The 19,688-nt window shown below is 35.9% G+C and overlaps 1 protein-coding gene and 1 long non-coding RNA gene across 3 annotated transcripts in view; one reads left to right on the forward strand and one right to left on the reverse strand.

Annotated features, from left to right (window-relative positions):
• The window catches only part of LYPLAL1 (lysophospholipase like 1), a 41,702-nt gene extending 28,105 nt beyond the window's left edge, over positions 1–13,597 (reverse strand). Inside the window, exons 1-2 of one of the 2 annotated variants that reach the window (XM_017870015.1) lie at positions 13,447–13,597; positions 8,130–8,229 (exon numbers count right to left, since the gene is read on the reverse strand). In XM_017870015.1, coding sequence (XP_017725504.1) covers positions 8,130–8,229; positions 13,447–13,537 — 191 coding nt within the window. In that variant the 5' untranslated portion in view covers positions 13,538–13,597. Of the gene's footprint in view, positions 1–8,129; positions 8,230–13,101 lie in introns of both variants that reach the window. The other variant, XM_017870016.1, reaches the window with a different exon arrangement.
• Positions 13,598–13,649: 52 nt separating this feature from the next.
• Positions 13,650–19,688, forward strand: part of LOC108528281 (uncharacterized) — a 166,275-nt gene continuing 160,236 nt past the window's right edge. The window contains exon 1 of the long non-coding RNA XR_001885088.1: positions 13,650–13,706. This is a non-coding gene — a long non-coding RNA (uncharacterized LOC108528281). The remainder of the gene's footprint in view (positions 13,707–19,688) is intronic.

Consider the following 19,688-nt stretch of genomic DNA (forward strand, 5'->3'; position numbering starts at 1 on the left):
AATGTATGCAGACAAAATACATATGAAAACTATAACATACACAAGATGAGGATAAAGGGACCTATATAGTTACAAGGAAAAAAAAACCAACAAAGAACTCTAAGTAGGTAAAAAATCTGTGCTATGTACATCATAATCCATGTGGTAATCAGAAAAAAATAAAGTAAAATGGTGTATTAAAAAATGAATAATTCAGTAGAAAGTATAAAAGGGAAACAGAGGAATGAAAAGCAGTAGACCTAAATTCAAGATGTAAATTGCTTAAACAAATCACTTGGAAGACAAATTATCAGCTTGGTTAAAGATGAAAACAAAACCCAACTATGTGTTGTCTATAAGAAATCCACTTTAAATATAATGATATAGGTAGGTTAAAAGCAAAAGAATGGAAAAAGACATACTGTACAGCTCTAATCAAAAGGTAAAAGGATGAAAAGTGTCATGTAAACAGTAAGCATAGGGAAGTTGAGGTATACTATATTTTTATTAAACACAGCACAACAGAGTATTACCACAAATTAAAAAGGAACATTTTATAGATAAAAGTAGCCATAAAAAGACAATAATACTACATGAATATGCACCTAATAATATAGCCTAAAAATACATAAAGAGAAAACTGACAGAACTAAAGGGAGAAACAGACCAATCTACAATCACAGAGGTTTTAATACCCATCCCTTGGTAACTAACAGAACAACTTAGAAAAGTAATCACTAAGCATATACAGAATTTATGTGATGCTTTCAAACACTGTGAACCATTAACATTTATAGAACATGACACACAGAAATGCACAGTAATAGTCACCAAGATAGACCATATGCAAAGCCATAAAAAGGTCCCAATGAGTATCAAAAAGAAGAAAATCATACAGGCTATTTTCTCTAACAATAATGAAATGAAACTAGATATCAGCAGTAATAAGAATATCTAGAAGAGCTCCAAATATCTGGAAAGAACATATTTCTAAATAACTCCTGGGTTAATGAGGACCCAGAACTTATGGGTTATTTGGGACCCATGGGTTATATAGGTCCCAGAACTATATTTTCCGTAACTGGCCAGAGTAATACCTTCCATCCCACATGCCCTTCTTACAGTGTACCTCTGTCTGACACTTCATCAAGAAACAGAAGTCTGTTTTCTCCGCTTGATTCTAAGTAGTCTTTTAACTAACGAGGGAAGAGTACTATGTTACTGCTAACACTAGGTCTATAGGTCTGGTTCTCTTTAGACACTTGCTCTTGGAATCCAGCCTCCATGCTGCCAGGAAGCCCAAGATACTACATGGTGAGGTCTCACATAGGTGTTACAGTAATAAGACCAAAGGAAGGTCTTTATGCCATATATCCAGCATTATGCCATATATGTGAGTGAGCCTTCAGATGATTCCAGTTCCTAGCAATCACATGACGAGTCATCACCAGTCTTCAAGTTTCCCCATAGGAGAGGCCCCAGATCAAGTCATAACCACTGGCCCCCTTCTGAATTCTTAGCCCACAAAATTTGTGAATGTAACAAAACGATTATTATTTGAGGTGGTCTGTTATATAAGTACAGCAATGGGACCATGAAGATTTGAAAACATTTCAACACAAATAAAAAGAGAGAGAAAAAATTAGTGGAACTTAGCTAAAGTAATATTACTGAGAAATGTACAGATTTAATGTAAATAGAAGAAAATAAGAAATATAAGAATAGATATAAATGAAATAGAAAGCAATTAAGAGAGAAAATAAGAAAGCCAAAGTTGGTTCTATAAAAGCTTAATAAAATTGGTAACCTCTTGGTAAGATGAACCACGAAAAAAAAGAGAAAATATACAAATTATTACCAGTAATGAAATAAAATGTATCAACAACAAATCATAAAAGCATTAAAAGGAAATATCATGAACATCTTTGTGTCAATAAATTTGACAAATCAGAAAAAAGATACAAATTTCATAAGAAACACACATTATCAAAACTGGCATAAAAATAAATATAAAATCTGAATATCTTGGTTTTATGAAAGAAATTGAATTCAATACCAAAACCTTCATACAAGGAAATCTCAGGTTCAGGTAATTTCACTAGTGAATTTTATCAAACATTTAAGGAAGAAATAACATAAACTCAGACACAGAGAAGGGAATCCTTCCCAATGCTTTTAAGAGACTAGCATAATCCTGATGATAAAGTTTTTCAAAGGCATTAAAGAAAATCACAGAACAATATTCCTCATGAACACAGACATAAAATTCTTTACCAAAGTATTAGCAAAACGAATTCAGATACATATAAAAAGGATAATATATTACAAAAGGGTTTATCTCAGGAATGTAAGGTTGGTTTAAGACTTGGAAATCCATTAATGTAATTCACTGTGTTAACAAAATGAAAGACAAAAACCATGGCTATTTCAAAGGACATAGAAAAGCATTTGATAAATTCACAAAGAAACCTCTCAGCTAATTAGGCAAAGAAATGTCCTCGATATTAAAAAAAAGGCAAAAATACAAAAAAAACCCTAGAACTAACATCACACTTAACAGTGAAATACTGAACACCTCCCCTCTAAGATTACACAGGAAGGAAGTACTCACTTCTATTTAACATGGTACTGGAAGTTCAAACAAGTTCAAAAAAGCAAGACAATGAAATAAAATGCATACAGAAAATTCATAAGGAATATACTAAATAAGTACTAGAAATAAGTGAATTTAGAAAGATAGGAGGACACAGAAAATAAAAAAGTAAATTTATTTCTCTGTACTAGCAACAATTTAAAAATTAAATTTTTTAAAATTCCATTTACAATAACATGAAGAAACAAAATACTTGTAAATAAATTTAGCAAAAGACTTCTACACTAAAAACTCCAAATCACTTCTGAGAGAAATTAATAAAGACCTAAATAAATGGTGAGACATACCATGTGTATGTATTAGAAGGCATCTATTTTCTCTAAATCAAAATAGATTCCATGAAATTTCAATCAAAATCCAAACAGGTGTTTTGTAAAACTGAAGAGCAGGTTCTAAAATTTACACGTAAATGTAAGTAACATAGAATGAGCAAAACTTATACCACTTGGTTTCAAAATTTTCTATACAGCTGTGATAATTAAAACAATTTTGTACTACTATAAGATTAGACCAACAGACCAATGGAATAGAGTCTAGATAAGAATTCAAATTATGCTCACAAAAAGACTTGTAACAAGAATATTTATGGTAACATTATTCATTAGTTCTCCAAATGTGCAATAACAGTAGATAAAGAAATTGTGGTGTATTTATACAATACCTACTTAGAATTTTTAAAATTGAACTATTGATATACACATCACAAATATAGATGAACTCCAAAAATACCAAGTTGAATAAAAGAAGCCAGACACAAGATTACATTAAATCATTTCACTAAATGACTCCATTTAACTGAAATTCAAGAACAAGCCAAACTATGCTATAGTAATAGACATCCAAACAATAACACATGAGATGGGAATTGACTTGAAAGAAGCACGAGGAAACTTTCTGCGGTGATGAGAATATTCTCCAACTTAATTGAGGTAAATAGGTGCATAAAGTTACCAAAATTCTCTGTACTATAATTTATCAAAATTAACTATGCACATACAATTTTTGTATTTCACTGTAATTTTAAAGAAACATGTTAGAACTTATGTCCACAAGATATCATTAAGAATGTGAAAATGCAAACCACAAAGAGAAGGTATTTGTATTCATATATCCAACAAAAATAATAAACTGTAGCCAAAAAACTATAGAGCTCCAACAAATCAATAGAAAAGATGACCAAATAAAAGAATGGGCAAATAATCTGAGTGGGCATTTCTTTTGAGGATATTTAAATGCTCAATAAGCATATGAAACAGTGTGGAACATCATTAGCATTAAAGAAATATTAATTAAAAGAACAATAAGATACCATTACACATCTACTGGTTTGTCTAAAATTAAAAAGACAATGGAAAGTATTCAGGAGGATGTGAGATAAATGGGAATATTGAATACTGCTGGCGAGGCTGTCAACTGTTACAGTCTCTCTGGAAATAGGTTTGGCATTGTGTACCAAAGTTAATAAAGCTTAACCTGCATTTATACGTTTCATTTTCACTCATTTCTATAAATACTGGCTTGGGTAAAGCCACATAATAGTAAGCATCATTTCCATGTAACGGGAGACTAGATACATTCTAGGACAAAACTGGCCAACTAACAGGCAGGTAAACCCTGAATATCATTTACATGCCATCAATTGAATGATTTTACAAGCCAAGTAATATCTTCAGTATACCCTATAGGAATAACATAGTCCATGAAATATCTGTAGTAGAGAAAAACTTACAGGTTTACATGTGGTAAAAGAAAAAAAACAGGAAAGAGAATAATTACCAGAAATGTGGACAATATTGGAAAGATGTAGCAAAATGTTAAAGCATGAAATCTTGATAATTTTTTTTTTTTTTTTTTGAGACGGAGTCTGCCACCCAGGCTGGAGTGCAGTGGCCGGATCTCAGCTCACTGCAAGCTCCGCCTCCCGCGTTTACGCCATTCTCCTGCCTCAGCCTCCCGAGTAGCTGGGACTACAGGCGCCCGCCACCTCGCCCGGCTATTTTTTTTGTATTTTTTAGTAGAGACGGGGTTTCACCGGGTTAGACAGGATGGTCTCGATCTCCTGACCTCGTGATCCGCCCGTCTCGGCCTCCCAAAGTGCTGGGATTACAGGCTTGAGCCACCGCGCCCGGCCTGATAAATTTTTAAAAAGGTTGTTAAAATTCATTTTTATCCTGAACCAATCACATTAAAAAAAGTGAGAGTTAAGGAAGGCACGTATCTATCACATGCCTCCTTTAGATGTCATCGGAAAGGTAGCAAGCAAGGTAGATGACACCAGAGTCTCTCTTATTAGCAGCACAAGAAACACTGCCATAATAGACGGAAGGTAGCAACTATCCTTATAACCCCAAATGAACCCATATTATGCTACAAAAGCAAGGACAATAAATCTATGCCCAAACTGCTTGCCTAAACAGGGTCATGTGTTAGGAACATCAGTTAGAAGTCTTAAAACAGCAAAGTACACCATGAATGCCAGAGCATTCTAATAAAATACTATCAAACAGCATTCTGAAGTGTGGAAACCAGTTAAAAGCTGTAGACTTAATGACACCGCAGTGGTCCTCAATTTGAGACTCATTAGTTAAAAGTGGCCCATAATCTTGTGCTCACTCAATTAACCTATTACTGGGTCATGCCCTAGGACAAGTAACTGCAACCCTTTATGAACAACAATTCTTAGATTATTTACCACAACAAAATATGCTTTTTAAAACCTCACATAGGCATAAACTATTATACAATTAAAATATTAGTATTATATATAAATACCCACAATTACTCATTCCTATTACACTATTTTAAATTATAACAAGCAAATATTGCAAGATATTTATTCGATATTCACTAAACATCTATTTGTCAGGTTCTATGCTAAGTGCTTAGAGATACTGTATCCTTCAGGGTCTGTAGGAATACAGCAGTAAGTATCATATAAACTGTTTTAGAAAATTAGTCTAGCACAAGGTAGGAAAAAAATCAGCTAATTGTAATGTACTAAGTATGATATCTCTCTTAACTGACCTCCATCGAACTGCCTTACAGTATTAACCAAACCCATGTGTTCCTATATCTAATGCTCACGGAAGACCAAATGGTCCAGATCAAGAGGCTTCATTCTTGCACACCCTCACACTTTCACTCCCACAAAATTGAGCCTTATGTTTTTTATGCTTACCAAGAGTCAACTATGTTTGTTCTCAACTTTATGCAGCTTCATTTTCTATTGCAATTAAATAATTTAATATTTAAAGTAATGTGGTGGAAATCTTCTATGTTTCACTACTAATAAGTGAAAACTTGAGCAAACCAATAAGTATTGTATGCATAAGTAAAAATGATGACTTAATCTAGAACAGTGGCTCCGAATATATTGTATATGGGAACTCCTCTTTAAGGTCTAAAACTAAGCTGTAGAAAACGGCAGCCCCCACCACATAAGGTTATAAAGCACATAAATGTAGCCAGTGCAACTTGAGGAACTTAATTTTCACTATTATTTAACTTAAGTGTAATTAGCTGGCATCAGAAGTAAGATATGTAGTATATGTAAAACACATGCCAATTTTTGAAAATTTAGTGTGAAAAATATAAAATATCACTAATAATTTTATACCAATTACATGTTGAATATTTTGAATATACTGGGTTAAATAAAATGTATTATTAAAATTTTACATATTTCTTCCTTTTTATAATGTGGTATCAAGAAAATTTTAATTTATTTGTAGCTCATATTACACTTCTGTTGGTGAATATGGTCTAAAATGTTTGATGATCTGTCCAAATAGCTATTGATTATAAAACTGTATAACAAAAAGTTACTATGAAGCTGGCTAGTCCAATGATTTCATATTTTACTAAATCACAACAGCAACCACAAATAACGCTTAGTGCACATGAAGATTTCTGGATTTTCTGAAATATCTCCGGCCTAAAGTTTGAGAAATACTGTCTAGAATTCCTATCACAATTGGTAATGACATGAAATTCTTAAGATAAAAAACATTAATTCCTAGAATAAGGTTTTCAATGGTCTTATGATTAATCAGACAATTGTATTTATATTTAGGCAGAAATGAACTTCTTTCCTCTCTGCAGAAATACCACTATGTTTCTTCCTTCCAACTCAACTACCCTAAAAATCAGTAACAAAAAGCTCTTTTGACATTTTCAAAGACATGCAATTTAGAGCACAAAAATAACCACTGGTGACTAGGTCTTTCAACTACATTACCAAACTTTTGAACTCTACTAAAATTACATTTAAATAATAACTCCTTTGAGTCTTCAGTCTTACATTATCATTTTGTTCTCTCTTTTTCAATTCTATCAATTAAAGTAAGTAAATTCTTATTAGTACATATAAAAACGTCCTTGAAGTTCTGGTTTTATTTCTCTTTAATACTAAGTTAACGGAAATATAAAGCAAGGCATTTGCATAGTATGCCTGATAAGAAAAAATCAAGAACAGGCTGGGCGCAGTGGTTCATGTCTGTTATACCAGCACTTTTTGGGAGGCCGAGGTGAGTGGATCACCTCAGGTCAAGAGTTCCAGACCAGCCTAGCCAACATGGCAAAACCTTGTCTTTAAAATTAGCTGGGCGTGGTGTCACACGCCTGTATTCTCAGCTACTCAGGAGGCTGAGGCAGAAGAATCCTTCGAATTCGGGAGGCAAAGGCTGCAGTGGGCCAAGACTGCACCACTGCACTCCAGCCTGGGCAACAGAGTGAGACTCTGTCTCAGAAAAATAAAAAGAAAAAAAAAATCAAGAACAGATTATGACAAATCAGATTGGGGCATAGCTCCACGTATCATTTCACTTAACCAAAAAAAATCTCCAATACTTGATTTACGGCATGTGTTCCGAATAAAAGACTATGCAGATGTTAATTTAATATTTACAAAGAGCAGTTAGATCTCAAAACTATAGCAGTTTTATTACTGTGAATTTTGTTGCACACACCTACAGGTTATATAACCTAAATATTTATTAAGTAGTCAATTCCATCTTCCTATTCTGGTTTACTGATTAAAAAAGCATAACATTGTTTCTTAATAATCCTTTTAAATGTGGAAAGAATGCCATAAAACCCTTTTCCAGAGATTATGAACTCTGGCTTAACTAAATTATTAGAAAGATTATACTTGTTGGAGTTATTAAGTTTCCTTTTGGGGTGAATGTAGGGAAGAAGAAAGTATGAAAGTTGAGCAATCTGCAGGGCAAGAGGAAGCAGAGTTACATAAGCCATGCTTGGGACACAGTTTAAATTCAGAGCTTTAGGGAATGCTTTACAGAGGGAACAAATTACTCACCTGACAAAACTTGGTCCAACAGTGTCGCTGCAATAAAGGATACATTCTGGGGACAAAGTACTCTAATTTAAAGTATCTTAAATACAAAATCAAGCTTAAAGAACTCTTAGCTGGCAAATTTCTTTACATATATTTTATGCCACAGAGTTATATTGACAAGTGAGATAAATTACTACATACCTGGGAGGAGCTGTTGGATAAATAATTTTTATGTGTTGGAATGTTAAATCTTGATTTAAAACCTGCTTGATCCACATTCTTAATCTTTGTCCAGAATCACCTGATGAATCACAAAATCAAGATTAAAATAAATATTTTAGTAATACAATGCATTTCAAAGCAGTCTAAAACTTTTACGTCACACAGAGGATGGAATAAGGGATTTAAAAAACCTACATACATAATAATAACTGTATAGAAACTGACTTATTAATATGAATTAACTAACCAGGTCTCAGCAACTGGCAATAATTTTGATTATTTTACTCTTGGCTTCACCATTGATTACTCTGAAGATCTTGTTTAAGCTTAAGTTTTAAGTTTCCTAATTGTTTAGTGGGTATTACAGGAATAAATAAATTGATTTTTCTAAAAAAAAATTATTTCTGTATTTATATGTGATTTTAAGTCATTTATCTTATTCTTAATAGTAATAAATTCCTAAAGTGATTGTTAAACTTCTGTAGTTAGAAGAACCTAATATAATTTTCTTGTTTAAAAAAAAGTCCAAAAGGTATACTCAATGTAATTTTAACTTGAAGAAATCATAATTTAATTTTGATAACATGTTTACATGATCCAAAAGAATGATTACCTACTCCAAAGCTGATAAGTAATAAAAAAATCATACAAATATTAATATATATGTATTTACACAAAAAATGGAAGGAAATAGAAGTCTATCTTATGGAGTCCTGAGGAGGAAATTAAGAGGTCACAACTTTAATTTTTTCATCAATTAACTCATTAAGGTGTCAGTTCAAAAACTGTCTATTGAATCCCTATTAATGTGTTAAACACTGTGTTCACCTCTAGAGAGGCAATGATGGCGGGGTAAGGGAGTAATCGAGTCCATATTCTTATGGAGTCTGTAGCATATTGCGAAAAACAGAAATTAGTCAAAAAATCACACAAATAAATGTGAAAGGCAAACGTAACCACTTCAAAGATGAGACACTTGCTGCTGCAAGGATTTATTACATTCAGAATTGACTGGCTAATGGAGTTCAAGGATAAATGCACTAGCCTATAAACTATGCAAGACGAAGTTTATTATGTATTTTATCTGAGTTATTTGTTCACATAGTGCCTAGAACAGGACTGACAAAAACTAGGTATCCAAAGATAGTTGCTAAATGGTTTGAACTAAAGTCTACAGGATGGTGAGAAGTGCAGGGCAGAAGCAAAAAGTATCCCAAGCAAAGGAAAGGGCAGGTGCCAAGATTCTGGACAAGAGGGAGCAGTAAGACATGTAAGAACTGAAAAGCAGAGAATGAAAAGAAGAGCAGTGTCTATAAAATGAGACCAGAGAAACTGTAGGAACCTGACAAATCTGTTCATGGAGAAGCCATGAATATTTCTGGCAGAAAGGTTGGCATGATTCTAAAGGATCAATCTGGAAAATGTGGCAAGACAGAATTGAAAGAGAGCAAAAGTAGATGTACAGAGATCAGTTAGGAAACTATTGTTCATGCTTAGACTAGGGTGATGATGTAGATAGATACTAGAGAAATTTAGGTGGTAAAATTAATAGAGATTGGCAACGGATTTTTTATGAAGGGTCAATAGTGAAAGGTTTCATGGATGACTGACAGGCTTTTGACCAGAGTAACTGGGTGAACAATAATATTAGACACCTGCCTAAGCAGGAAACATAAGCAACAGGCATACACAGGTTGAGTGTGAGGTGCCTCTTTGTAATGCATACAAGGTCTAACACCATGGGTTGACTGAGCAACTATGGACAGGTAGAGGGGAGGACAAAATCCAGCCTAGGGTCCTTAAGGAGGATAAGCTAAGAATGAGTTTCACATTATTAAAAAGTCCTTTCTTAAAAAGAAAGAGAAGGGAAAATATGGGGAAGAGACCTTACATGGCCCACAAAAGCTAAAATGCTTACGTGACTTTTTACTGAAAGTTTGCCAACCCCTGCCCTACACTACCTGGATGCCAGTACCCTCTTGGATATCCCTTCCTATTCTTCTCACTCCAGGCACACTAGCCTTACTGCTGTTCCTTGAACATGTCAAGGAACCTACCCTGGAACCTCCGACTTGGCTTTTCCTTTGTCTGAACAGTCTAACCCAATATCTACATTATTCTCATCACCTAAGTCTAGCTGTAAAGTTTCATCTTCTGTCGTCTTTGCAGTGAGGCATATCCTGACTACTTTATTTAAAATTGTAACACTGTTCCAACTCCTCATCCAAGGAAGCATTCCCTTATCCTGCTTTCTTTGCTTCCATAAAACTTACTACCTTCTACTATAGTATTTATTTATTTCATTAGAACATAAGCTCCATGAGAGCAGTGATTTGTTTTGTTCATTGCTATATGATCAGAGCACAGAACAATGCCTTACTCATGGAGGCTGTGATATATTTCTTGAATGAATAGATTCATGAATGAATGTATCAGGCAGTTAGATAAACTTGTCTAAAGCTCAAAAATAGAATCTATGTATCTCCACAGAAATTCAAACATTCTATTTTTACCTATACACCGGGGACACAAATGGGTATCTCTAGGAGACTTCTGTGATTAGCCTAGGGAGAAAAATGTAGAGTGAAAATACCTTGAACCAAATTTAGAGAAACCCCATCATTAATGGCAAGGTAGAGGAGGATGAGTCTGCAGAAGAAACCAGAAGGAGCAAATCAAGATAGAAAAAGAACCAGGAGAGTTTTTTGAGAAGAAAGCTGAATGTGGATGACAGCTTCACATAAGAGGAAGACTGAAAATGTCCATTACATTGAGTGACACAGAGCTTGAGCTTACTGGTGACTTTACCAAGAAGCTACTCAGTCAACTTGCTGAGCCTTACTACACAAGAAGAAAGCCATAAACAAGACACATGGTTTGTGCTTTGTGCACCTAATAGCTTAGTGTGGAATACAGACATTACATTACATAATTACAAGTATGATGACTACTACTGAAAGAAGAACCAGTGTCCTATGGGAGCAAATAAGAGTGAATTAATCTGATCTGAGAGACTGAACAAAACTAATTAACCTATCACTTATTTTCATCATCTTAAAGGAAGGTCCATCTTTAGTACTTTATTAATAGAAAAGGCTCAAATTAAGTTGGCTATATATAATTTACACTCCCATATGTTCTTCTATGGCTGCTATCTCCTAGAAGAAAATCTCAAGCTTTTAAGGTTTTTTATTTGAAAAAACAAAATACGTCTTTAATAACATTTTTTCAGCCTTGAAGAGTAAGAATGAAGCTGCAAAACAACATCTATGCATTCACAATGTCCACTTTTTAAAAAGCTAGTACCTTATTCCATAATAAAACTGTTAAAACTGGTTAACAGTATGGTAAAACTGAGTGTGATTAAACTGTTAGAATTGCTTTGCCCATATTCTAATTAAGCAGAAACCAAACATCTCCTATAACATAACCGCATATATTAAAGTTTAATGTAAAATCACTAGCTGCTAAAGACCTACTGGATGATAAAGACCTACTCCTAACGATAAAGATGATAAAGACCTACTCCCAATAAGGTTTTATTTACTTCAATGGATATTTAAACATATAGGAATCACATTATACTCGCATACTTGGCAGAATTCTTTGCATAAATTCTTGGTTCAAAGTGCAAAGGAAAAAAATACATACATACATGACTCTGAATTTTAGAGACATATCATTACAGGTTATAAAATGTAATCTGAAATTTTAAAAAAGGATAGTTACTTTAAGCAAAGAGGTCCAGGGGAAAAAAGAACATAGTCTAGGAGTTCTTCCTAAATATAATGAGAATTGATTATGAGAAAGGGTACAGTGTTGGGGAATTTCTGGGTACTTATGAAAGAACACTCTTGGAGCCCTAAATAGTACCACCAGTGTCCTAGTTATCAACTACCGCTGTCATCTTGCACACTTCACCTTCTAAATATATGCCAAGTCTTTCCCTTTAAACACTATTGGCCCTCTTCTTCCCTATTTCCAAAACAATACATCCTAGTTCAAGCTTTTTCACCTTACCTCACCAAAGCCCTGAGTTCGAGGTCAGAGAGCTTTGGGTTCTAATCCCAAATCTGCCACTACTCACAGTAACAGCAAAGAGACCTTGGCCAAGCTGCTGAACCTGTCTGGCCTCATTTTCAAAATAAAGAGAATACGTCCCACAGTTGCCCTTTTCCAGGTCTCTGCCCAGTACCTTTCCAATTCCCTTCCAATCACAGTCCCTTTTAAGCCTATCCGTCTCGGCTCAAAGACCACTTTCTTCGAAAAGTCTGACAAGCTTTTCATCTTCCAAATGCCTTAATAATGCCTAACCACATTTTTTTCTCTTACAATTCACTTGGCAGGAAACCACGCACCGTCTTGTGATCTTCCATGCACTGCTGACTCAAACTAATTGGATTGTTTTGTTTTAACTTTAGGTAGGCCCCCTGAGGACACCGGCTGCATCTCATTTCTTTAAAAAACATTTCCTGAGCGCTTACCCTGGGCCAAGCACTGGGGGTGCAAAGATTGACACAAGGGCCCTTACTCTCACAATCCAATGGGAAGCTCACAATCCAGTGAAGAAGACTGACAAAAGTGATTACAGATGAGTGTTAAGAAACGATACAGCATTAAGTACACGTTACTAAGGGTAAGCAGTGGAAGATACCTGCCCCTGGGGCTCCTGCCCCTGTAGTCTATCTTGGAAGTTTAATGACACAGGCGGGAAAGGGGAAGGAAGGAAAGAGAAGCAGGAAAAAGGAAAGGGAGAGAAAACACTCCAACCATGGCACAGTGGGTTACAGAAAAGAGATACTCTGTAAACAGTATCTAAGATTAACTGTGAATCTCAATTGTCTACATTAGTATGGGAGCCTGGAGAAAGCAATGGGCAATTACGACTGAAAAATCTCTAGTAGCTGATCATGAAAAACACTAAATAATTTCCCTCTAGCAGAAGACTTACCTTACTAACTTGCTCTGTTTAAACTTGGGGCGAGGAATGGGGAGGTGGTAAAGGTTGCACTGGAGAGAATGTTGTGTGGATGGAGAGCCGGCTGAGCGGCGGGACACAAGGCCCCAAAGCGAGGGTAGTGGGCCAGTGACCGCCCGATAGAAAGAGAAAGATTAAGGAGAGCGGCTGGGGGCAGGTGGCGCTGCCCGTGCATCCACAATAGGGGCTGGCGACGGGGGAGCCACCCACTGGGCCCTATTTGGGCCGGGCGACACCTCCACTTGGGCAATACTGGGGTAACCGAGGGGAAGTTGTTTCCCGCGCTGTAGAAAACCAGGACGTAAAATTGAAATCCACCTGAGCCATGTAGGAAGATCAGAGAGGCGCTATGCCTCCCAGCCGGCGACACGACACAGCGCTGCAGAACTGACCCCGACGCAGCCGCCATAGCTGATACGACGGCCAGTCATGCGGCTCCGCCCCTGCGTTGCCGCGCGGGGCCGCGCACGCAAATACGCAGGCACGGGAGGGGGCACGCCCGGGAGTGCGCATGCGCACTGCGGCTGGCCCGCTCTCCGAAGAGCTTTCGATACTTTGGGGTCAAGTTTGAGGCAGTTGTAAGTGTACTGAGTTTAGTTTTGCTAATAATGGTATTCTACGTGTGTCAGCCTCGTATGGACTTCTGTAATGACTAATGGATATGTTTATGCCCTGAACATTTGCTCTAGGAATTTTAAATGCAATCCCAAAACTCAAGATTACCTTATTTGGAGAAATTATTAGTGTTATTATGTTTAAAATGTAATAGATAGAGCGATATTTTACCTTTCACTTTGGGACTCGCACAGGATGTTTGCAGCTTTTGATACACAGGGTAAGGGAAGCATATAATAATAACTTCTCTTCGTGTGTCTTATTTTTAATAAATAGTTTACAAAGCAAATCTAATGAGATTCTACTTTATATACCCATTAGAATGGCCCTGGTTTTTGATTAAAATAAAACAGAAAATAAGTATTGGTGAAGATGTGTAGAAATTAGAAACCTTGTGCATAGCTGATGGGAATGTAAAATGATGTTGCAGCAATAGAAATAATTTGGTGGTTCCCCAACAAGTTAAACATTGACTTAACATATGATCCAGCAGTTGCACTCCTAGGTTTATGCCCAAAAGAGATGAAAGCAGGAACTCAAATACTTGTACTTCAGTGGTCTATAGCAGCATTATTCACAAGTACCAAAAGGTGGAAACAACTCAAATGTTTATCTACTGATGGAGAGATAAAGAAAATGTGCTATGTACATATTGGAATGGAATATTATTCAGCCTGTGAAAAGAATGCGATTCGGATACATGACACAACATGGATGAACCTTGAAAACATTATGCCAAGTGAAATAAGCCAAACAATCGCCCTGCTTCCAGGTAACTAAACTGTTTACTATCAAACATCAGTTGCCAAAATCAGCTCTAAGCTATCATGGTGTTGTATTAATACCAGTGCTGTTAACCAGAATGGTCCTAAATGCCATTAGTTAACCAGATCGAAAAGAAATTCTTAGTCATTTCTCCAAAGCCCGTAGATCTGCAGCTGAGAGTTGTATAAGTGAAATCCCTAAGAATGACAAATGAGGGTAGGCTGAGCTCTGATAGTCCATTCTTAAAAAATGCCTCTGTCTTTTGACCTGCCTTCCCCATATAAGTTCTAGATAACCTTCCCTAGCCAGGTGAGAAGAGGGCAGTGTTACTAGGAAAGACCACTTGGAGATATGCCAGGGAAGGTTTTGAGTTCTACTCTTAGAACTCCATTTACTACTAGAAAATCTTATTGTACACCACCCCGTGCTTTTGAGACAGCAAAAAATCAGAATAGAATTAAGAGTAATGATTAATAATAAGCAACTAATATTCATGGGATTCAGTAGGTGCCAAAAACTGTCATAAATTAATTCCAATAAAACTCAATACTATCACTGTCTGCTTTTGTCGACAAGGCTCAAAGAGGTAAGAAACCTGGCTCAAAGTCATAGTGCCAGTCAATTGTAGAACCTGGATTCACATGCTGGACTTGACTCCAGAGCACAGGTTCTTAACTATTACCCACATTTACACATGAGTGCACAGAAATAAAGCAAGGGCATGTCCCAACTCTTATTTCAAAAACAAAAGTCTGGAATTTGTATTGTGGGCCTTTAGAATCTCTATTAGGTGTTTCTGTTTTTCTTTAGTTTTTTCCAAGTCTCCTGCTGTTAGTTTCTGATTTGTTCTTCCAACTGTTCTACCAGTTTAAACAGGTAGATAAGCAGGTGGTAGATATCAGAAGCAACCTTGTGTATTCTGAATTTCACCGAGAACTCCAGCCTTCCCAGATTCATTATTAGAATGAGCCAGATTCTTCCAAACTTAACTCAAGTGCTATTTTATTTCCAGTGATTTAAATGCTTAGCTATTGTTGCTATGCCTTTTATCTTTATTTGTGTATAGGACAAGTAAAGGTTTTACATTACTATATTTAGAGATCCCATCTGGTAGGCAAACTGTTGAACAAAAATGTTTTGTTCCTTTCATGTTACTATACTACTTTGAAATGTAATTAAGTTTCAGGATGACTATTCGCTTCTTTTGTGGTGGATCTTTTGCCCTATTGAAGGTGGGGGAATATTGTCACTGGAAGATTCCTATTCATGCATTCTTTTACTCTTTGTATAGCTCCTAATTATTTTTTGTTGCTACTCATTTGCTTACTGCCAACCTATATGCACTTCCTTTTGGTAATTTCAGTTCTAAACTTAAAAAAGCAAGTAGGCTGGGGCGCGGTGGCTCACGCCTATAATCCCAACACTTTGGGAGGCCGAGACGGGCAGATCACGAGGTCAGGAGATCGAGACCATCCTGGCTAATACGGTGAAACCCCGTCTCCGCTAAAAAAATACAAAAAAATGAGCCAGGCGTGGTGGTAGGTGCCTGTAGTCCCAGCTACTCAGGAGGCTGAGGCAGGAGAATGGTGTGAACCCAGGAAGCAGAGCTTGTAGTGAGCCAAGATCGCGCCACTGCACTCTAGCCTGGGTGACAAAGCAATACTCTTGTCTCAAAAAAAAAAAGGCAAGTAAATGAAATAAAACAAAAGAAAAAGAAAAAAGTCTCCTATTTTGCAGGGTTTCAATATCTATTAGGATCTAATGATATAAATGGCAAAGTCGGAGTTTAGTTTACTGTTCTTCAGTGTTTTGAGAAATGCTTTAGGCCACACTTGGTTTTCAAAACAGAAAAACAATGGAAAGTTCAGCCGTTAAGATTGGTATATTTTGCCTGAGTGCAGTGACTCACTGTAATCCCAGCACTTTGGGAGGCCAAGGCAGGCAGTTCACTTCAGGCCAGGAGTTTGAGACCAGCCTGGCCAACATGGCGAAAACCCATCTATACTAAAAATACAAAAAAAGTAGCCAGACATTGTGGCGCATGCCTGTAATCCCAGCTACTCGGGTGGCTGAGACACAAAAATTGATTGAATCCCGAGGCAGAGGTTGCAGTGAGCCAAGATCTCACCACTGAACTCTAGCCTGGGTGACAGAGCAAGACTCTGTCTCAAAAAAAAACAAAAACAAAAACAACGAACAAGATTAGTATACTTGGTGTTTTCAAATGATAACAGTTAAATGAAGTTGCATTAGTCATGCAGACAGTATACAGTTACCCATTTGTTGTTTGACTCACTCTTAAGCATCAAACAATATCCTCTTTATTGGTTAGTTTTCATCTGTTGCATCATTCAGAGACGGAGAGAGAAACACACATATATGTAAACAATACATACACATTGCACAAAATGCTTCAGCTTTAGTTTATTTAACATTTTTTCATAGATTAACAAAATGATTTTTTATACATTCCCCTGTCCATTCATGAAAGAAAACTAGAAAAAAACTTAAAGGTCTTGAATTCTTACAAAACAGCAAAACTATACTTTTTAAAAATGAGATTATAAATTTTAGTATAACCATTGCTTCAGTTCTGAGGACCTTAATCTTTTTCAGTCCAGTCTTTCTAGATAGAGATGTGGGTCGTTCCTCTACTTCACCTTACTACTAGATGTGCATGGTCTCATTCTCTTTTTAGAGCAGGTGGGTCACCTGGGGCATTGTGAGATGGACTGAGATGACATTAGCATTAGGGGTAGGGGAATACATGAGCTCCTCAAACACAGACCAAATGCAGCCTTGGAGAATGGATAGTGATTACTCTGTTGGATTATTAATAGTCAATGTGATACACACCAAAGCAGTGTGTAGGCCCTAGAGGAGGACAGTGAACTTTCCTCCCTTTGGTTCAGGCTACAGGGTCAGTGTTTATGCTTGGACACCAGAACAATGTTCTTTGTGTTGCCATTTGTCTCCTCTTTTCTGGAAAATGGGTCTTCTTCCATTTGAGCACCTCTCATGACCAGTTCTCAAATTCCTAAGTTACCCTCTGGAAACACTTCTTATTCAACTTCCACTCAGTGCTTATATGAGTCTCAGGAATCCCTCCTGCAATCTTCATATTTGTCTCTGTACTCTAGAACCTATTAATTTTTTCTTCTATAACAAATTTTGGGACTTTTAAAATCCAAGGCAAGAATCAACAGCAACTCCTAATCAGGTTTTGGGCCCTTGAGGGCAGGGAAGTTCAAATCCTCCCATGAGATGAGGGGAAGTTGTTGCATTGCATACGTCTATTACAAAGAAAAGAAATAAAAGCCGAAAGAGTAATTTCCCTTTGAATGCAGTCTGAATATCTACTGTATTTTGCTACATTCTTTAAACAAAAGATAAGATAGGTAGTTATAAAAAATATTGAAGTAATGAAATGATAGGAGTTCCTGTTCCAGCTTTGGGGATGACAAGCCATGTAACATTAGACAGGCCATTTAGTCTCATTGGACATGTTTCTCCAATTGTGAAATAAGGGAGCAGGACTTGATGGAGAAGCCCCAGGTTCCATGATTCTGAGGTCCTGAAAGAATTTAAATATGTGGCATGTGCCACTCATTTATGAACATACCTCTGATATTTAACTCTGCTTTTAAAATAATGGTTCAAAACTCTTAATTGCACTATATAAACTTTTAGTTAGTAGTATGAGAAAGATCAGCACATGTGCTTCTCCTTCCTCCTTGTATGGGTGAGTTTAACAGACTTAATCTCCTACTACTCTTTCTGTGATTACTTTTAAAAGCCAGGAATAAAAGTTTAAAAAGACCTTTAAAAAAAGATATTTAGAAAATATGAAGTCAATTTTTGCAATTTGAAAAGTGGAAGTGCACTTTATTCTGAAGTAGACTATTTTCAGGATGTGTCTGTGTATGTGCATATTTCTCTGTGTATGCATATGAATATTTTCTATATATGTATAATTGGCATCAAGGTATGACAATGGATTTCTTTTGTCATAATTATTATATGAAGAAAATCAAGAAGCTTTGAAAAATTTACCTTAGTTTATATTTGAAAGGCAAATTAATACATTTATTTTGTCTTATCGTATTTCCAGAGAATTTACTTTCTTATAGATTGATGGCAGAATATCAGTCTTCGGGAGCAGATATTCTTTGTGTAGGTTAAAAATGGATGCAAGTGTATATACCCAAAAGTATTGAAAGCAGGGGCTCAAAGATGTATTTGTACACTCATGCTCATAGCTGTGCTATTCACAATAACAAAGAGGTGGAAGCAACCCAAATGTCCATCAACAGATGAATGGGTAAATAAAATATTGTATATACATGTAATGGAATATTGTTCAGCCTTAAAAAGGAAAAACATCCTGTCACATGCTACAACATGGATGAATCTTGAGGACATTATGTTAAGTTGAATAAAGCAGTCACAAAAAGACAAATACTGTATGCTTTCCCTTATATGAAATATCTGAAGTAGTCAAATTCATAGAAAAAAATAAGTATAATGGTGGTTACCAGGAGCTGGAGAGAGGAGGAAAAGGGGATTAGTACTTTAATGGATATAAATTTTCAGATTTGCAAGATGACAAAGTTCAGGAGATTTGTTTCATAACAATGTGAATATACTTGACACTACTGAACTGTACACTTAAAAATGGTAAGATCATTTTACATTATGTGCTTTTATCACAATAGAAAAGGATGCAAGTGACAAGAGAAGTTTAAAGCAATGGTTATTCAAAATATTAGTTTGTCATTCATTATATATTTTCATTCATATGCATTTATTTAGTTTTCCTTCACAGGGGTTAACAGAATAAAATAATATAAGTGAAAACAAATATCTTTATTAGATACTCTTGCAAACCTGAAAACCCATACACAATTTCAAAATAATTGTAAGCAAAATCGTCATTGAGCTGTGGTACAAGGTGCGATGGATTTGAGGTAGGAGAACCTAGGATTGAGTACTTTTCCTGCATGACTAGCCCTGTGAACTACTACATTTTAGTTGCCTTAATAGCAAGAACTGTTTTATTTCTTTGTATCCTCCCTAAATGCCTAGCACAGTGTCTTAGATGTTACTTGTTGGAGTTAAATTATGCTTTTAATTGAGTTATATTTTGAATAGGAAGGATGAACAAAGAGAGAAGTGCTACA

This window comes from Rhinopithecus bieti, unplaced genomic scaffold (genome assembly GCF_001698545.2).
Source record: "Rhinopithecus bieti isolate Rb0 unplaced genomic scaffold, ASM169854v2 scaffold_1673, whole genome shotgun sequence".
In the NCBI taxonomy this organism is placed as follows: Eukaryota; Metazoa; Chordata; class Mammalia; order Primates; family Cercopithecidae; genus Rhinopithecus; species Rhinopithecus bieti.